We start from the raw sequence: 20,807 nt of genomic DNA, 5'->3' as shown, positions 1-20,807 counted from the left end.
TAAACCGCCCATCTCGCTCTGTGTTTGTGCCTGTTTACTTGTGTGTGTATATGTGTGTAATAACAGGCCCCACTGGGCTGTGTGTAATCCTGCAGGCCGGCACACTGTCTTTCAATTAGCCAGCAGGGCTTGTTCAGGGCCAGCTGGGGTCGGGCTACTATCACAATGTGGAGCTAATCCACCACGAAGTGATCAATGCAGAGTGAGAGAGACGGGTCGTGAGGTTAAGAGGAGAGACAGGAGCTGGGGTGGAAGGTGAGGCATCTGGAGGAGACGGAGAAGAACAGTTAGGTGCATAAAGACCTTCGGGGTAAAAGAAGGCTCCCAGAAGACTGTTGTCAAAATCGTATCAAGCATGTATTTTTAACAGCTCCTCCTCTTTTTGGACGGCTGCATCACTTGCAACTGATTAGATGAGACGAATCCTCCATATCAGCACAAACCGCCATAAAGCCGTGTTTCACACGGTCCTGTCTTTTGGATGGACTGGGATTTGTTCCGGAAGTTTCCTGCCGGTTCAAGCCTCATCTTAGAAGCTCCACTTTGAATAAAACAGGCAGAAAAGTTGAAGGACTGGATAGAAATATCCAATCACCCATTTACCCATCTTGTAGCTATACCGTTTGTCAAACTTTTTAAAAACTCAAAAGAGCATTCTGCAAGATTTAGACTCTGAGGACAGGGTACAGTTGGGCATGTTGGTGGAGGAAGCTATTGAACAGCAAATAAATCAAACAAAATCAGAAGAACAACCAAGGAGATGATGGGTCACAAGGTCACAAGTCAAAATGTGAATAATGTTTAAGGTTTGCAAACAAAGTCATGCACCTTCTCTTGAAACGGACTAAATAATAAAAACCAGCACAAGCACTTTTCAAAGGTAATAAATAACGTGCTGTATGTTAAGCTGTGAGCACAAACTCCTCCCAGTATTTTGTGCGATCTGGTCGACACGGCCGATATTCATGAAGGCAAACGTCTTCCTCAGAGAACAATGCACTCGTCTTTATACACAGAAACCTTTTACAGATGCACAGACTCACACACACCTCTGGGGAACCGTCAGACTGTGGAAGTAACAGGACAGGCAATTTTCTCCCAGAACGTTTTACCTGAAATGAAACTTGTATTGGCATGTTTACTTGTACCAAAATGATTTTTTATTTTTTTTTTTATATGTAATGCTTCTACTTGCTCCTGTGTCAAAAAGTGAAAACAAAAACTGCTTTGTCAGCTCAACATTAGAATGTGATTATTTTCTACTGTTTATATCCAATTTTAAACACATGGTTTACCCCTTCTATTTTAACGAGGCACCCCTCACTGCTTCCTTCTTAATTAGTATGTTTTGTTTTTTTATCAAAGTCTTCCTAAACAGAGGTCTGGATATGACAAAACTTCCATGGAAATGTTCAAAAATGGTAATAATGTCTCCCAAGATTCTCGTATCAACACAAATATTTCCCCACTTCAGAAACATTTTCATTTAGTGCAACTGTGACACCTGTCACATAGATCCATAGTTTCCCACCTCTCCGTAATCAGCAGAGAAAATATGAAGCTTGTTTTTCAGTGTGACTCATTAGTCACATATTTGACAGACATTTCAAAGACTATTGATGGAATTTAATTTGGTGTCATTGTGGAGAAATATCAGCGGTGATACAGACACGAGGCAGATATCATTTTTGTCCTTATGATGCTCTTGATCGTCTTCATCCTCAGCAGCAGATGAGAAGAGGAGGGACTCCGGATGGAAGCGGGATAATGGAGCAAAAAAAGAGCTGTGGCTTTAGCACAGCTTTAATCCTGTCCATACTGGGCTTCCTGTTTTTCTCTCTTGCTGACTCCCCCATCCTCCCTCTTCTTCTCCCTCCATCTTTCTCTTGCGCTCTTTTTTCCTCTTTGTTTCAAATGGATGGAAGGGTTCCATCTGAAATGAGCAAAAGCATGCAGGCACACATCCATTCCCATTGCTCCCTCCCTCCCTCCCTCCCTCCCTCCCTCTCTCCCACTTTCTTTCTACTCCCCTGGGCCCCTTTAACCCCCCCACTCCTCGCTCACTCCCTCCTTGTCTTTCACTCTCCTCTATTTCGTGGTTGAGATTTGCTTAGAAATGAGTCACCCGACCACAAATCGCCCCATTTAAGAAGGAGGAGGGGGCAGGGAGGGGGAGAGGCCGACTTAGAGAGGGAGGGAAATTCAGTGAGAGTGGTCAGATGGGATGGAGAGAAAGAGTGGGCGAGCGACAGAGAGAGGGAGAGAAAGAGACTGATGGGCTGTTTTTCACTCAGCTGGTTTTGTTGATCAGTATCAACAGCCAAGGTCTGGATCCAATCAGCTTCCTGCATTCAGCCAAGCAGAATAAGACTAAAAATATATTCCACAGTGCACAGAGCTGGTGTATACACACACACACACACACACACACACACACACACACACACACACACACACACACACACACTCGATACAGTCCCCAAACAGCACACACTCCCAGCAGTCATGCAAATTCACAACATAATGCAGCCCATGAACCATGTGCAACAAGCCTTCTTACCCTGGATTTGGATTATGACACATGGGTATACTGGTGCTCATGTATATATCAGTGTGTGTCTTTATGTCTGTGTCTGCACATGTCTGTGTATATTAGCCAGAATCTGCTTTGGATTAATGAAGCCACAGACATGTAGGTGTGAGACATCACACTAATTACGGCAGCAGTGCTGTAGCCTCGCCATCAATAATGTTCATTAAACTACTGAACCTCTCAAGTTGACAGCCTCGTGTGTGTGTGTGTGTGTGTGTGTGTGTGTGTGTGTGTGTGTGTGTGTGTGTGTGTGTGTGTGTGTGTGTGTGTGTGTGTGTGTGTGTGTGTGTGTGTGTGTGTGTGTGTGTGTGTGTGTGTGTGTGTGTGTGTGTGTGTGTGTGTGTGTTGCATTTATCACCTTGTGGGGCTGAGAAATGGGAGCACCGTCCACTTGTGGGATCCAACCTTTGTTGCGGGGCCCAAGATCTCGCCCCACAAGGTCTTACATCTTTTTGAGTTTAATTTTATATATTTTTTATTTTATTTATTTATTTATTTTTATGATGAAGGTCACAAATTGTGTTAGTATTAGGAACTCATTTGTGAAGGGTAATGTTGGGGTATGAGACCAGGGAATACATTATATCAATGATCAATGAGCAGGACCCATAAAGGTAGAGCTACAAATCTGTGCGTGCGTGCGTGCGTGCGTGCGTGCGTGCGTGCGTGTGTGTGTGTGTGAGCACCACAGTTAAGTGATGGATCACCACAGATTTGCATTAAATGCCTCTTCATATGGACACGGTCTGCTGACAAAGGCTATTTGTTATCATCTCTGCCGGTTCAAAGTTTCAGGCCAGATTAAAAACAATCCACCGACTCTCGTTCTCACGGCTCAGCATCACTCACGTCACGTGCACGACTGCTGCAGTTAACAAGGTAATCTGATTCCTCCCAAATCAACCTAAGACAAGCACATCGACCATGTTTGTGGTTGGAACGTTGGAGTCTGTTCACTCTTTTTCTTTATTTTCAGTCGCCTATGTTGGTGCCATTAAAAGTCAAACCAAAACCCCTCCATCTAAGTCTGTGTGTATTTTTCCACTGGCAGTGCGGTTTGTACATGAGTTCATTCCAACTTTAGGGCTTCACTCAAAAATTCATGCTTGCAGTAAACTTACACAGTGATGTTGATACCTGACAGACTTCAGTATGTTTCTCTAAAATGTTGCTTCATACCTCCTCACAGCTGTTACAGGTATTAAAAATCATCTTCTCCCTCTAATTCCGGGACCTGGCAGCATGTTTGTTTCTCATAAGTGTCCAGTAAACAGGCCGGTTTATAATGTCGCGCCTGTTGTTTACGAGCTGTGGTTCTCCGGTAACGAGGCAGTAAGAAAATAAATGAAGCATATAAAAAATGTGACAAAGTGAAAATGGCTCACAGTCAAGAAAACAAACAAAAACTCGACGTGTTATCACTTCCTTAAGGAGACACGCAGAATTAAAGTGCCTGTGTGTGTATTATGGGTTTGTGTGTATAATCACAGGCCGCCCTGCTGACCCAGTGGGTAGTAAGTACTCATTTTGCAAATAGCAATCTGGGTTTGATTAAATCAGACTCACAAAATGCACACGCCACTTCACTGCTGTGATTTCCCTGCGAGGATTAATGCCATCTTTCTGAGCCTCGAATTACCTGCGATACGGTGGAAAGGCTAACCGCAGAGACGGTTAGAGTGAGTGCGCCGGCGTTACGCCACTTTCGGTGATCCTGAGCCTCTCGACCCCGTTTAAGGTCAGCGCACTTGTCTTCATGTCGACACACATTTCCGAGACATATCTAATTATCTTCCTCTTGAGGGCGTCATACAAGCCGGTACAATCACACCAGAGCAGATAGGAAAATGTTAAGATTGCCTGACTAAAAAGACATTTCCATTAATCTCGGGATATACTGTATGAGAAGGCTTAATGGGGTATTAACGTGGCAGTTTGTCAGATGTATAAAAAGGTTGGTTTTTTTTTTAAGTCTTTTGATTCAGATAATACCATGAAAGAAAGGCTCAAAGACTTTGAAACTTTTTTCCAACACAAGCAACAATGCAGACTTTATTTTTCTTTCTGAGTGAGGAAAAGAAAAAAAGCAGTTGAAGTACAGTTTCTGTCTTTGTATAATAAATAAAGGGCTTCTTTTATTAGAAAACACTCTTTCCCTCCAGCTTGTTTCAACGTAAATATTGTAGTTGGAACAGCTCAAACTGACCTTCAGTATCTGTGAGATTAAAGTTCTTTAGATATATTTAATTATCCTTCACATGGCATGCTATCTCAGTCTGCCCGGCGTCATGTCACAGATAAGATCCATCCATCTTCTACATTCACTGATCACTTATTCATTCTTACCTATGGCCAGTAACCAATTATTGTTGTACCCATAATTAAATGTCAAGTATTATTTCACCCACCATCAGCTTATCCTGTTGAACTGTTTCAGGAGTTTATTGGTAATTCTGTGTGTGTGCAGATGAGTTTGCATCCAAATAATCTTCCTTTTAATGTTTATGACAATAAAATACACTTAAAGTTGCATTTTATTATCTTAAAATTTGCTGTACAAATCCAGATTGCTCCCCCGATTGATTGTCCAGTGAACCTGAAGGGGATTTCTTTAGACGATGAAAATAACCTTGTGCAGACACAGTGTCCATCCAAGTAAAGATTAAAGGCAATGTTTTTTGAGTTGAGCAGTAAAAGCAGAAGTTGAAACAAATCCCCCAAAAGACTTGGCACAAGTTTACGGTACAGGGGGAATGTGCAAACTCCAAACAGAAATAGTGAATGGATTTTTTTCACTCTTGTGACCTGATCAGTCAATTTCACCCACATAAACACAAACACAGAAAGTTTTCACACAGTTGAGCTGCTTTTCCGATTGAGCCACAGCGGTCCCAGAAAGGCTCCGTCAGCCCAGGAACCAGGGACATTCCCACTGTGAGGTGACAGTACTAACCACTGTATAGCTGTGCCAACACATTTTGGGGATAAAAAAATAAATAAATCATTCCATGTCAAGCGAAGACTTTCCAACAAAAAGCTATTTTGCCTTTGGGTTTGGCTTTATGTTGATTTTTAGGAAGTCACATCCTAACACAAGTTCTATCAAGAAGCTGTTCAAACATATTAAATGACTTTTCATCGTGATTGCTATAAGTTCTCAGGAAATAAAATTCAAACTCCAGTCATTAAGGTCCCAGCCTCATTGGCTCCATTTTTTATTTATTTCTTCTTACCCACAGCTGAAGCTGCCAGAGGTCTTGGCTTCCTCCTCGTCGTAATGTGCACTGCAGGCAGTTAATGTGAAACTCTCAGCTCACCTGAATGGTGAACATGCACCGAGAATCAATATCCCGTCCTGTTGCTTCCACCTTGTTGCCTTGCAGTGTGTTTTTATGACTGAATTTTACAGCTGTACAGTTAATCTGCGCTCAGTAAAACTGCTGCCTCGAGTTTATTCCCTCCGAGGCCTCACATTCCTGTGGTGTGGTGTCAGAACGGTGTGTGTGTGTGTGTATGTGCTGGGTGTGTTAAAAAACAAAATGGGTAAAAAGAGTGAGATGGCAATCTGGTAGTGTGCAAAAACACATATAAGCTGTCAAATGCTTCTCAAAAGTGCACTCAGGTACTTTTGCATTTTCATCGTCTCATGTTGCGATTTTGGAACCAGGTTTGAAGTGCGTGTGTGTGTGTGTGTGTGTGTGCGTGTGTGCGTGCGTGCGTGCGTGCGTGCGTGCGTGCGTGCGTGCGTGCGTGCGTGCGTGCGTGCGTGCGTGCGTGCGTGCGTGCGTGCGTGCGTGTGTGTAATATTACTGTATTTACACTTGCTGAGGGTTGTTATTAAGGTGAATGGAGTCCGAAGTATGTGTGCGTATGTGTGTCCATGTTACTTACCATGTTGTTTGCATGAGTGACTGCAGCAGCTGGATGCGACATAAGCACACGGAGCTTCAGGGGGAAAGTGGGAAGCTACTCAGGAAACCTCCTGAAGTTCGTTCTCGCTGCAGGGCTCCGCTGAAAAGGGGGGGGAAACATTCTTAATGGGCCTAAATGTGTGCGCATAAGAATAAACTGCATTGACGTGTGTGCTCAGGCTTGTAGCTTCAACCTGTGAATGTGTGTTTTCTGCAAAAGAAAAAAAAAAAAATCTGCACAGATGAGTTTTGAAGGTGAAAGGGGGTAATGAGCTTGGAAGGGATGAATCCACCCATCTCTTTCTGCTTGCCTTCATTCATCCATCTATCCATTCCTCTATCCACACCCACTGCCGCCCCTTCTCTCACTACCTCTCTCTACCCATTCCCTTTTCTCATCTGTTGTGCTTTTTACTTTTCATACCATCTGCTTCCTCTGTGTCAGAAAGCCTCCATTTAAAATCCTGAAAGTCTCAGAGGAGCGAGTACAGTGAGGCTCAATGGGGCCCGAAAAAGCCCAAAACCACAAGCTAAAACAGTCATTTCAACTTTGTTTTTTCTCCTTTTCTCTTTCGATTTCTTCCCCCTGTTTCTTTCTCATGCTCACAATTCAGTTTTTCTTCTTTCTTTCTGGGTTTTTGACCACCTTTCAATTATTTCCTCGCTGATGAGAGCCTGAGATGAAAAACAGAAGCTCGGATTCATGATGAAGACACAGAATTGAAGATGATTTACGCCGGAAATTTTCTCACTTGCTGCAGCGTCAAGGGCTTGCATGAGGAAATGAGAGTGACGTGGAAACGCTGGTGGTTTAATGTGTGTGTGTGGGGGGGGGGGGGCTTTTGGTGCTGGGGCAAATTAAGTGTGTTTGTGAATATCAAGGATAATCAGGGGGTAATTGAATAGGCAGTGTGGCTCTTGGTGTGTGTGCAAGTACGTCTGTGTCATCGAGGGTAATGGAACCATTGTGTGCGATGCACTGAGGCTGCGTACGAGATGCGACAGACACTCTCAAGGCTTTCAGAGTCTGCCTGCTAATAGATGCTCTTCAGGGGTGTGTGTGTGTGTGTGTGTGTGTGTGTGTGTGTGTGTGTGTGTGTGTGTGTGTGTGTGTGTGTGTGTGTGTGTGTGTGTGTGTGTGTGTGTGTGTGTGTGTGTGTGTGTTTTCCTCAGTGAGTGTGACTGATGGTGTTTGAATGCAGCGTTTCTGCAGAGGTTAGAGGATAAAAGAAAACCTGCACTGTAAATGATTTTCATTATGGTGCAATAATTAGCGCACACACCATGACATAAAAACTGACTTAACGCCTCATTAAACAAAGCACTAATGCTACCTTATGTGATGGATTTCCTGTTGAGACGATCAACAGTCATCCCAGGCTGTAAAACAACATATGGAATTAACTAAATGTCCCTTTATATCGTCCGAATATGTTACACTTTCAGATTACTGTTAATTCTCTGTATTAATCAAATTATACTGTCACCACGCCTGTAATTCAGCAGCTGGAGTTTGTGGTATTTATCAAAGTTTGATGTTCAAGCTTCATGTAGCATTCATTCACATCAATTATCAATCTAACTGTTTGCATCATTAGTTTATTATTGCACTATTATCAACCCCAAATCCCACAAATAGTTTCACATTCATTTGGATTAAAAACTAAGTTGCTTTTGCTTAAATTGACTTCAAGCCTCATTAAGAAAACACCAGAACTAAATTACATCATGGATTTCCTGTTGAGGCAACCACCAATCACCTGAGACTGTAAAATATGTATTTGGATTGTATGACTGTATATTTGTCCCACTGAGTAATGAGAAGTCCATGTTGCAATCGGGTAGATTGTCATAGTGCAGCTTTACTTCTCTGCTTGATTTGTTTTTGTTTTATTTGTTTATTTATTTATTTACTTTAGGCGAAAAGTACTGATATCAGGGATTCAGTGTTAAACAACTGATGCCTTCTTCATTCAACGTAATGTAAGTAGTCATGATTTACCCATCATAGAACTGAAGGAAAGACTAAATGACTAAATGCCACTTCATATTGTTCATAATCATAAAGTTGAACTTCCAGTTTTCACCCTGTGATAGAAGAGAAGTGGCGATAGTTTATCCATCAAGTTAAAGTTGAGGCATCATTCAACATTATTTATTATTTATACATTATAATGTTTAACCTGAGGGTTCTCATTATGAGTGCATTGTTTATTTTATGGGGTTTCTTTTTTACTCAAACTGATCAAAGCCTCTGAGAACAAACAAGACCGAGTCGTTGCCTCGAACTCAAAATGTGATCAGGCTGGACGTGATGTGGACAATTGGAAAAACCAAGTGGAACTTTGGAAGTTCCAAGAAATAGTCCAAATAATCACAAAGTATTCAAAACCAGAACAAGCTGACTCCTTCTGTCAGGGCTCGTTTACACAAAGCAACAACGGTGATGATTCAATGCATTTGCACCGTTTGTTTACACATAAATAAAGGCTACATTTACACGTACCCGGGTTTTTCCAGAAATATTGATATTTCCCGCTCGACATTTACAAATAATTCTTCATTGACATGGACCCACAGATACATCTGGTTCAGTGCTACTATGAGCATGCCAAACCTGTAGGGGGCAGTGTAACAAGGAATCACTATGCAAATGGTTTGCAAAATTGGCAAACGATTCCAAAGAATTGAAACACTGCGAACTAATTCTCAACAAGAGCCGTTCTTCCATTCCCACCCCTGTCCACATGTAAACACAAGTAGATTACTATTAAGCCAATTTATGAACACTGAGTGTGTGTATTTTAGTGTGTGAGTGTGTGTGCAGGTGAAGGAGGAGATCGCCTTCTCACTACTCCCATCAAGAGAATAAGGTCTAACGCTTTCTGTGAATATCTAATGTGAAATGTATTCCGAGCACATTCTACAACATCATGGATTCATTACGCTTTATTAAACACATTACATACATTTATAGTTCCAAATGACAACTTAATTCAAGGTTTGTAGAGTTATAGCTGGTGGTTTTAATGTGTTCAAAGCTCATCGTTCCCAGAGCGACAGCAGTGCTTTTCTGTGGAATTTAAAATCTTAGGCTGGATATTGTGTTTTAATGTAAAACAAGCATCGGTTTTAAATCATAGCATGGCTTTGTGAGCTCTAAATCAAGTGACAGCACTGTGGAAACACATGAATATATGACCTCATAGTACAGCCATTTGTTTGCTCTTTGTCAAGTGTCAGCCATAAAAAAGATCCAACATGAAGCAAATGAGCTGTTTCAGCCTGTTCCCCGTGGGTCGTATATCATTATACACAACTGCAGATGCTTCTTTATAAAACAATTGTCATTTTACCATTTTAGGTCAAACAATGTATCTCTCCACCCTCTTCCTCATGCAGGTTAAAAAACATGTTTTTCCTTGGCACACATCATTTTATTACATCAGCTGAGTCTCATTAGAAAAAAAAAAAAAACCACAATTACTTTTTAAATTAAATTCCTGATTAGACAATCAGTCATCATTGTAGACCCTGAAGCCAGAGATGAAGTTCAGTAAATGTCACTCCTCATCATTTGCAATACATTAAAAAAAACTCCATTATGTTAATATTAAATTACAGTATAAATGTATATTGTATTGTCACCTCGGTAAGTTCAGTATGAGAATACAAAGTTTAACATCTTGTAATTGTTATGTAAAATAATTAACCCAAAGCTTCTGATTTTTAGTGTCTGAATGTTTTTTTTTATCTACTCCAAAGAAAATACTACTGACACACTTCAACTTTATACCCCAAAAAAACTTCAGAGTTTTTTTTTCTTTGGATTTGTTTTGATCTGTTTAAAAAAAAATCCATAAAAGTTCAGCCAACATGTCAGTTTGGCTTTTTATTGAACTTTTTTTAAACTGTTCATATTTTCTGCCGTGTGTTGGTCCGTTTGACTCGTCAGAGTTTATTTGTTTTAATCAGAATTTCTCCAGTGCAGCAGTAATAGTAGCAGTAAGCAAATCACACATGTTGAACATGAAGGTTGGATAGATGGTTTGAGGCAACAGACTTTCCCTCATTCTGCCAGATTCACCAGCGATGGAGTCACTTCTGTTGAAGAGTCTTTCTGTGCCTGTTGTGATGGTATTTTACACTGAATTCACAATCGCACACTGTGGAAAACTCATTGGCTCTGAACACATTATCCACACAGTCTGCATGATTTTGTGATTCTGTCGCAGTTTTCTGAATCACATGTACGAACGTGGGACTGAAAAAAAGCAGTTTTCTAGCCGAGTATAGAAATGTGAGGATTTTGGGAGGCAAACACCGGCTGAAAAAAACATCCTTTTGCATGTATGCAGTGATCTAACCTTTCAGTAATTTCAAAGTGACGCTCAGAGTTTCCAGTAAGTTTTGGTGAATTCTGACCTCACCCGCACACGTTTTGTCTCGTAAAAGCTGAAACCTTGTTCATTGCTGACCACATTCAGCCTGAAGTGATGCGGGATATGTTCAGAGGTGAAACAAATCTAAAACTTCCAATGTGGTGTGAAGCAACCATTTAAAGGGCAGTGTTATTATCTTCTACAGAGTTTTTTTTTAGTTTAACGAATGGTCTAAGTGAAAGAGTGGGAGGGGGACGGTGGGGCTGGGGGTTCAGGAAAAAGATTTTGCTGCATTTAAACAGCCTGGTTCTTATTTTGAGCTGAAGTTAATGTCTGAGTTGGTTGACGGCGCGATGTGCATGCATCAGGATAACATGTAAAATCAGATTGGACCCATTTCTGAGAATCAACATGAGGCTGGCAGTGTTATTTCTAGGATATGCACAGTGTGTGTAGGACTTTTAAAATGAGATGGATAATTATAATATATAGTATATAACACAAGCAGATAAATGAATAGAAGCAAGAAACTAAACTGGTCGTACTTTATTTATTGTTGCTCAGGGACACACAGTGGTGACCTGTCTGCTGTTGGATTCAAACCTGTGAACTTCTGATCTGCATCCCCAACCTCTCGGCCTCCACTGGCCCTAAAACAAGTTCCTGGAGTGGCCTATAAGTTAGATAACATCAGATGGTTGTCGTGTTGTTTTGTACTTTGATTAAAAGCACAGCTTGGACTCGATGCAGCGTAAGTGCTTGATGAGATTTTGCAGTTTCCTCCTGCGCTGATGTTAAGTGGAATATAATGTGCGAGAAAGAAAAATGCAGCGATGTACTAAATCACAGAGCAGAAATGTGCGTGTAGACATGTTGTGCAGAATTGCTCCTTTCTCAGCGGTACTTTAAAAGGCTTTCGTACCTGCTGGGTGAAGTTTGCATTCATTGAGCATAAACACCTTCATCAGTCTAGACACATTTTGCCGTCTTCGTATTCATGTTGCTGGGAAATGACAGAGCGGGTTTGCATTGTCATTCATGAATAAATGCTAATCAGGTTCACTCAGGTAGCGCAAAAGTAGCACCCTGTGCTTGAGGCTATCATTGTCCTGAACAACTAAAGTCCTTCATGTGGACTTTTTCTCGCCTCCTTGTTTGTACTTTTCTGCTTGGTGAAGCGACACCATATAAAAACAACAACAAAAAAAAGTAAATCTAATCCTTAGGAGGAATCCATGAAAACGCACCTTGTCTAGTTGGTAGTACAATATTTAGCTTCAGCTTGCTGTGTCAGAGAAGAGGTTGCGTCGACTGTACGTCTCTGATATCCAGGCTGCTTTGCCTCCGGGTCCCATTAACCCGCCGTGATAACATTTAGCCTCTGCCTCACCTCCTCCACCCCCACTTACATCTGCTATGGATATGAGCCTGTGCCTCACTTATACCGAAAGAAATCAGAGCTGCCATCCTCTGACTGCATTGTGTCCACAGTCTATTATAATAAACACTCTTAGAATCCATCTAGTTAAGCTGACAAAACTGTGACGTTCGTATTCACTGTATTGCTTTTGTCTCGTATCTAAAATGAGGTCACAGCGTTTTGGATGCCAACCAACACGTGACGAAAGGTCATCAAACAAGTCCTCAGTCTACCAAAGTCCTTAACCCACAGAGACACGCTGTCAGACACGTGAGAGAAATATTCTGTAACCAATTAGCCTGATATGGGGGGTGAAATCCGGAGACTGCGCGTGGATTCAAACCAAGACGATGCCAACAGCCATTACACAGCGTTTCCCTCTCTAGATTTGTTTTCTCTTACTGGCGAGAACGATTTGTAATGAGCTTGTTTAGAGAAACCCATGCATGCACAGGGAGAAGATGCAAACTCCAGAAAGTCTGGGATCAAACTGGGAATGTTCTCGGTGTGGGCTCTTAGAAATTGTATCAAAAAAAACATTAGTGACGTGAGTGCAACTAAAATCCTTTAAAGAGTTAAATGACTCCTCGCTCAGTCACTATTCTAGCTAAAGCTGAGTTACCTCAACTGACGGCCATGTCTGTAGAAGGCGGAACGAAGTTGGTGTAACTCCTCTCAAGATTCAAAACTTTCTCTGAACTATCAGAAGGATTTTTTGGGGGGATTTGAAATCATTCACAACTAACATGCAAACAGAACAACACGCCGCTCCACAGTACCAACTTTTACTAGGAATTCAAGCTTAAATCACAGGTGACTTCATGTTATGATGCAAGAAGAAAAGTTGCATAAAGTGTAGAGAAGTTTGCTCTCAGAAAACTGAAGGGGTTGTTTAATATTGATATGGGTCACGGGGCACACTTGCACCTTGTTTGCGGGATCGAAAAATGTATTTGGTGAATTTGAGTGCAAGGTGTCTCCTCTGTATTCTTCAGTATTCATAATCACGGTCTTCAAAGTTTTAGAAGGTCAGCAGCCAGGATGCCCTCTTTACCTGCAGTCAAACCCGCCTAACAAGCAAAATTAATGAGTGTGAATATGGCAAGACTCCGTTTTTAGAAGCAGCATGATATTCAGACATCATGCTGTGCCCCTATACAGTAAAACTCCTCCCATGCTTTGACTGTTTACTTTCTTGAATGCATTATGTACATCATTTGTGCCTCAGGAGCCCGTCCAGTTTGACTAAGGTTTGTACGCGTCATATACCAGGTTAAAGGTTGCCTTCACAATGCAGAAGGAACATTTTAATCGTGTGCATCAACCAACTTCTTACAATCTGATATCATTTTGTGTGTGGGTCTCCAAATTTCTTCAAAATGTGTTTTTTTTAACGCAATTCCAGTAAACATTTAAGCACTGTCTTTCTAAACAGAATTTTTTGGACCAATCCATTTTAATAAGTGAATTATGTTAGCAGCTTTTCAAAGTCTTTCAGAGGCAGTTTGTAAAAGCACTGTTGAATAAAACCGACAATAGAATGATCCTGTCTCAGGTGTTTAACTTCAATTAAATGAATAAAGGCACATTTTTAAAACACAAAAACAGCAGCTCTTTTATCAAAACGGTTTTTTTTGTCAAGAAATTGATCTATTATTGGGTGTTCGGGGTTTATACCTACAATTGTCAACCAGAAGCTTCTTTTAATGAGACTCTGTCCGTGCCGTGGAACTTTTACAGTAACAGGACCGACTTCTTGCATTAGTGTGACTTTCTTTGCGTTTTCAGGTCTAATTTCACTTTCGAGAAAAGAATAAAAAAAACAAGAAAGAAGTAAGAAACTGGGATAGTGAGGGAAATTCACAACAGATTATTTCTGATTGCATTACTTTCATACCCCTTAAACTGCTTTCTACTCATCCTCTCTCTCTCTCTCTCTCTCTCTCTCTCTCTCTCTCTCTCTCTCTCTCTCTCTCTCTCTCTCTCTCTCTCCCTCTCCCTCTCCCTCTCCCCTAACTCCTTTCCACCTTCCCACATCCCAAATCTTCTCATTTAGATTATCCCTACCGCAGTCAGTGTAGAAATGCATAGTTTCCATAGTCTCTCACTCTCTCTCTCTGTCTCTCCCCCCTCCCTTAATCTCCTCCACGTACATGACACTAATACAGAGACTGATATAAGCCCCCTGCCTCTCTCTATGACATTTATCACTGTGCTTCTTAATGCAGGAAGCCTGCCTCTGTTGATGAGAAATAAGTATGACAAGCATGGCCTATTTTCTTGCTAACGATAGTCTCTCCTTTTTTTTCCCTTTCTTTTATTTAAACTTTTTTTTATGGGGTAAATATGGTCTCGGGAGGGTTTGCTAAAGCTCCATAAGGTGGTTGACAAGTATTTTACACAGGCGTTGATCGTGTATCAGCATCTGGCACATTTCAGAGCTGATCTGGGATCCATTAGTGTTTAGATTGTAATACAGTGATTGCAACTGCAGCAACCTCGGATTAGATGAAAACCACAGACTATAAGTGCGCTTAACATTTATTAATTTTTTTCCTGGTGTGTTTTGATAAACTTTATACCTGCATACTGAACCTATTCATCAAACTAGCAGAATGCTTACCGTACCTTACTGCTAATAACACTGTAACTTTAGATTAAAGCTGAGATACTTCAAACTGCAGAATAAATACATAAAAATATAGTTTCATGTTTCCGTGAGGAGGATTTTTGTATCGTTATAAATCTCTGTTGTCATGGAGATGCATGGCATCACAATCAGCACAGCTTCCTGCAAACTTCTTCAGCCAACGGGATCAGTGAACTGATCGAAACGTTTAGCCTCCACATCAAACACGTTGTGGTCTTATAGGCCGTTCATGTGAAAACTGTTTAACTTTTAAAGTGACTTTCAGTCAGAGATGGTTACATGACAACCACACAGCCAGCACAACACGTGTGCGTGTGCGTGTGTGTGTGTGCGTGTGTGTGTGTGTGTGTGTGTGTGTGTGTGTGTGTGTGTGTGTGTGTGTGAGGGAACTACGCTCATTTTTGATGCTTTTCTCTTGACTGATGGTCGACCATCTGTAAGCCTTCCAGCGGGTTCAGCCTGCTTTTAGCTCAGCCAATGACAAACCCCGCTTCAGGTTCAATAATTAATTTTGCATGATTGTGTTACTGCTCCCAACGAATCGGGACTGTGTTGTTTCATTGTGTGACTGATCGAGTCATGTCGGGACAAGTTCCTGGTAATTGTCTTAAATCGAATGCAGATCGCTGTATTTTCGTCATGACTGTGGCTCTGTCGGTACAGCGATTGGTTTGGTCACTCATCCTCCTGTCCATACGCCGGTGTCCTTGAGCAAGGAACTGAAGTAATCGGGTGTGACCACCTTGCATTGATGTGTGAGTCTGTTCGTGAATTGATGAATTGATTATGTGAAGTATGTTGATGCTTCTCAAGCAGTTTGTGCTTATAAAGCATTCACTATTTACTACTATACTTCCAGCCCAGGGAGCAAGAACTCTGACTAATACTTTATCACCAGCATATCATACGAAACACATACAATATGACACTTTGATATAGAATCAAAGCATTGAAACTTGTGTATCCAAAGAGATGAGACAATATTTACATAAGGGATACATGCTATTATTTGCTTAATTGATTAAACGGCCATCAGCCATCAGCGAGTCAGCCCAATAAATTTTACTTAGTCAAACTAGTTAGTGGTTTACTCTTGTGCAGGGTGGCTTACCTGTCATGCAGATGCTCTTCACTAGTGGGGGCTACAGAGCCGTCAGACAGCAGTCCGCCGCCCTGTGGCAGTACATTGGAAAGTTGATGAGATGTACTGAAAAGTCTTATAATCAACCGGCAGAGCAAAGAGGCACTGGCTCCACTCAGGCTAAATCGGATATTGTTTACGCAGAGACGCTGTGATCCAGATACATTTCAGATAAAGTAGCTCATCTCAACAATGACCTCACATTATCTGATTCCAACTAGACTTTGCTGAAGGTAAACAGAAACTAAATGTAGGAGTACATTAAGCCTGGATACCATGGATACCTTCTTTGTTTTATTGCCTTTTTGGTCTGGTTTAGTCATCAAAGAAATGTGTTAATAGGAATATTTCTAATTTACATCATTGTTCTTGGTTCCACTGTCACAGATCATTGCATAGTTTGAAGCTTTTATACTGCAATCGACTTTTTGGGACATTTCAACAGTGAGGTAGCCAGTCGGACCACAAACAATCCTGTATTCACCCTCAACAACACCCCTGACATCCATCTCCATGTTTTCATTTCATATCGCTCATTTGACTGTGAACTCTGGAGGAAGACTTAAATATTTCAGTTTGGAGGAACAGTTAACTTGTGATGGAGTCATAGAACAAGTTTTTCAAGACAAATGCAGAGGCACACAGTTCCAGTGATTTATTACCAAGCACACATTTTAGCAGTATTCGTCAAATTGAATCATTCACACAACGAGAGGAAGACCTCTGCCTCCCAGTTTTTACACAGGCAACAAAACCACGCTACATCCCGCCTATTTAGAGATTGGCCACCTTGCATTAGTTTTTGAATTTTTAGGGAAAATAAACCATGATGCTACTGCCTTTGACCTTAAATCTGCTTATAAAATGAATATGCCAGCCCTAATGGGTCTTGGTAGGAGCATTGTTCTTCATAGCACATAGAGAATAATAGATTTTTAAGCATTTGATGAAGAGAAGGCCGACAGCCTCCAAAGACCTTCCACAAAAGGCCATTATTGAGCTGTCTCTCACCCAGGCACTAGATAAATGGCATTAAGTCTTAAAATATAAATGGCACAATAAATATAAATAACATTTTGGCCCACATGCCGCATTTCCATGCCAATCTGTAAGTTTGTAAAGCGGGAGAAAACTAGGACAGGGAAAGTTGGATTCATCTTCCTTAATGCCTTCTGTCACTTCAATTGGATATTAGCAGACACTGTCCCCTAATTTAGACATCACACCCTGTCCCAGGAGCCCCGCCTCCTTCCAGCTACCCGTCTGTCTCACCCTGGCATAACCCGGCTCCGTCCCCACATGAGCCCAGAGCCGGAGTGTTTGAAACAGAGCTGAGACCTTCTCTTTTAACTCCCCTCTCTTCTTGTATGCCCTCCTCTCTCTGTCTAAATCCTTCTTGTTCTCTCCTCTCGCTGAATTCCTCTCCTTTTTTATGTGCTTTCATATTTTTTCCCTGTACCATCAAAATGAACAATTTGTATGAATCACAGACTCTCACTCCAGGCTCACTTATAGTCGACCCCCCCTCCACTGGTTTCGTTAGCCTGGCATGTACTCGCCAGCTTCATGCAGAGCATTATCCAACGTCCAACATAATTTTGTTGAAATTAAAGAAAAAGAAAAAATAAGCGATTCCCTCGCCGGTGCTGGACTGGCATGTAACCTGATACAATGCTCATTTCTGCCCGTCTCACATTGTTTGATTGGCACTCACTGCTCTGTTTGCCAGGAGTCCTGGCAGGACCTTGCTGTTATTTGCATAAAGCAGGAAGGGGTTCAGATTTTCCCTGCTGTTCTGAATCCCACTGCCCTTCCTGCACCCCAAAGGGAAATCAGCATGTTATTCGCGCAATACAAACTTCAGCCGGCCTTGTGCAGTTCTGCACAATAAGCTCAATGTCTCTCCTCGCCTGGTTTGAGACATTCTTTCCCCCTCTTTTCTGCCCAGCATGAATCCTCTTGTACAAATCTTACACTGCCTGAGCCAGACCTTTTCTCTCTTTCATATTCCTGCAGTGAATCCTCTTAAAAACGCCCTGGCATGAGCTTGCTCCGCAGTGTGAACCTTTTACCTCGGTGTGCTGCTGATCAGTGAGATCTGGATTCAGTCCGAGGTTGACAGCAGGCGATCTCACTGCCCAATGGTTCGGACTAGCTGACGGATAACAGAGGCAGGACGTGGGCAGAGGATGGGACAATGAGATGGAGGAAATCGGCCTTAATTAGGATGATGGGAAAGAAACAGAGGGTGAACTTGGACGGGTTTGAGGAACGTTGAACATTGTGGCACATTTCAGTGATCTGCTTATTCCGCATTCTATCAGTAACCTTTCTTCCTGTGTGTTTGTCTCTGTCTGTGTGGCTCCGCTGGGCTGAACGTCTAACCCGTGGCAAAGACAACACGAGGCACTAAACAAACTAATTTTTGTTGATGCTTTTAAGCCATTTCTCATTTTTGTTTCAATCTTCAACTGAAACAAGAGTGGAGGGGCAAACCTGGCTCACACCAACATGAATAGAACAAAGGACCATTTCAGTGGTGAAAGGCTTTTCCCCAGCCGGGAAAGGGGCGAAGGGCCACGAAAAGTGAAGTGCCAGCAGCTGGACAGACATGTATGTCGAGCAACATGTCTGCAGAATGCGGCGAGGCTAGCGGCTGGAAACGAGAGAATGAGTCCTGTTCAGCCTGATCCCATCAGTGACTCACTGAGAAGAACATTACTACACACTTGTAGGAGGATTCTAACACACGTAGAAGAAGACACCACCACTATCACCACAGCACATTTACAACACCAGAAGAAGTATGAATACCTCCTCCAAAACAGCCATCAATTCCTTCCTTTTTCTTTTCTTCCACCCATGTTTCCATCCCTCCTTACAACCCCTCCATCCCCTCTGCAGAAGCCTTGGAGGATCCGTCCAGTGCCGGCACGGTGGCGGGCGTGGTCATCGGCTCCCTCCTGGCCCTGCTATTGGTTGTGGCGCTCATTGCAGTCCTTCTGACGCGCAGCCGCCGGCAGCAGAGACGTGGCTACCCCAGCAGCGGGGACTCCATAGCCACAGGAAGCGGCGGCAGCAATGGCGGCGACTACGGCAACAAAGCCCGCCTGCTCTTCGGCAGCGCCGGAAACAACAGCAGCAAGAATGGGACCGGCGCCAACAACAACGGACCCATCTACACCTACCGGGAGGGCTGCGACGCCACGGGAACTCTAACAGAGAAGGCCAACGACTACCATCATCATCATCTTCATCACACCTCGGCTGGGAACCCCCCGACTGCCCACGACATCCTTCTGAGTGGCGAGATAGACGAAGCCGAGAGGAGGAAGTTTGAAATGGACGACAGCATGGAGGAAGAAGATGAGCGGTACGATCGTTTCGGAGGTGTCGGGGGGGGCGGGAACATGCTACCACCGGCCTATCACGTCCACCGAGGCCACAGCGGAGAGGAGATGTACCTCGACGATGACATGGAGTCTCAGAGAGACGGCTCGGTCATTTCCCGGACTGCCATTTACGTCTAAATATGCTGGAGAAGAAAGAAAGGACGAGAGCTGAAAGCAGAAGAGGAGATTTGGTGGAAGGAGCGGGCGTTCAGCCTTCCTCCTCACAAAATAAATCATCACCTCCATCAGCCAAACACCTTCCAGCTTAATGTACAACCTGTTCAAAGCGTCGCCATCAGTTATCCTCTCTGCTTGACAATAGGTGTATAGTTTTATAACAAGAGGATTTAAATAAAGGTGTAAAGGAGTCAGACGGTCAACGTGATGGATGAAACCTGTTGTGGCGATAGTGGCTGGATGTGAGACTGTGTTTAACTGAACCATGGAGGCAGATTTGATTCAGTGTCACTCAAGTATCACAAAATGGAAAAAAGAAAAAAAAATACCGCCAACAGTAAACAGAAACTTAAACAACTCTGACATGACGCCGCTTATTGCTACGTTCTTGTTTCTGCCGCTTTGCAAGTGTGTAATTTTGCGCTAAGTGACTAAATTGTTTGTATTTTTTACGTTGCCAGAAAATGAAATCTGCAAAACCAGGAGCGTCGTAATCACTTCTTCAAAAGCACCACTATTCAAACAATGCCTTTCAGCTTCAATGTAAAAGAAAATAAATCTACATTAACCTGCTAGACTCTGCGTAAAACCGCCGCCGAGACGTCTGTGGATGTTGCTGATGTGCTGCAGACTTCACTGAAGTGTTTGGAAACTTGAAAACGGACCCACTTATCGCCCGTGCAGCAGTGATAATGTCGCCGCGAATCCCAGAGACGACTTTCGTTTGGGCTCGTGCGGGTTTCCCCCGCCGCATCCTGCGACGCCACCTGGTTCAGTGACGGGCGCCGCTGAGGCGAGGGCCACTTAGCTCAGTAACGTAACAGACTGAACAGTGCGTGCTAATGTGTGGCTGGCTGTGGTGTTAATGATGTGCATCATCTATATATTGGGCGCCGTCTCACTATAGCACAGTTGTTGTTGTTGTTGTTGTTGTTGTTGTTGTGGATGTTGTTGTTGTTGGTGTTACTGTTGTGCAACGGTCTTGATCTTGCTAAGGGAAAGACACACCAGGAGCCTTGGGGGTTTCATACGGTCCCACATTGGGTCGGTAATGACTCATTTAATGGATTTTTGGGGGGGGGGGCTTTTCTTTGTTTCCAACTCCACTTTTCTCTTTGACATCACTTCTCACTTTCCTTTT

General features: G+C 42.6%; 1 protein-coding gene across 1 annotated transcript in view; it reads left to right on the top strand.

Annotated features, from left to right (window-relative positions):
• Positions 1-20,541, top strand: part of pvrl2l (PVR cell adhesion molecule related 2 like) — a 198,156-nt gene extending 177,615 nt beyond the window's left edge. The window contains exon 7 of the mRNA XM_080485757.1: positions 19,002-20,541. Coding sequence (XP_080341883.1) covers positions 19,002-19,627 — 626 coding nt within the window. The 3' untranslated portion in view covers positions 19,628-20,541. The remainder of the gene's footprint in view (positions 1-19,001) is intronic.
• The last annotated feature ends 266 nt before the right edge of the window (positions 20,542-20,807 follow it).

This window comes from Lipophrys pholis (genome assembly GCF_963383615.2).
Source record: "Lipophrys pholis genome assembly, chromosome: 17".
In the NCBI taxonomy this organism is placed as follows: Eukaryota; Metazoa; Chordata; class Actinopteri; order Blenniiformes; family Blenniidae; genus Lipophrys; species Lipophrys pholis.
This window is presented reverse-complemented; position numbering and strand designations above follow the sequence as displayed.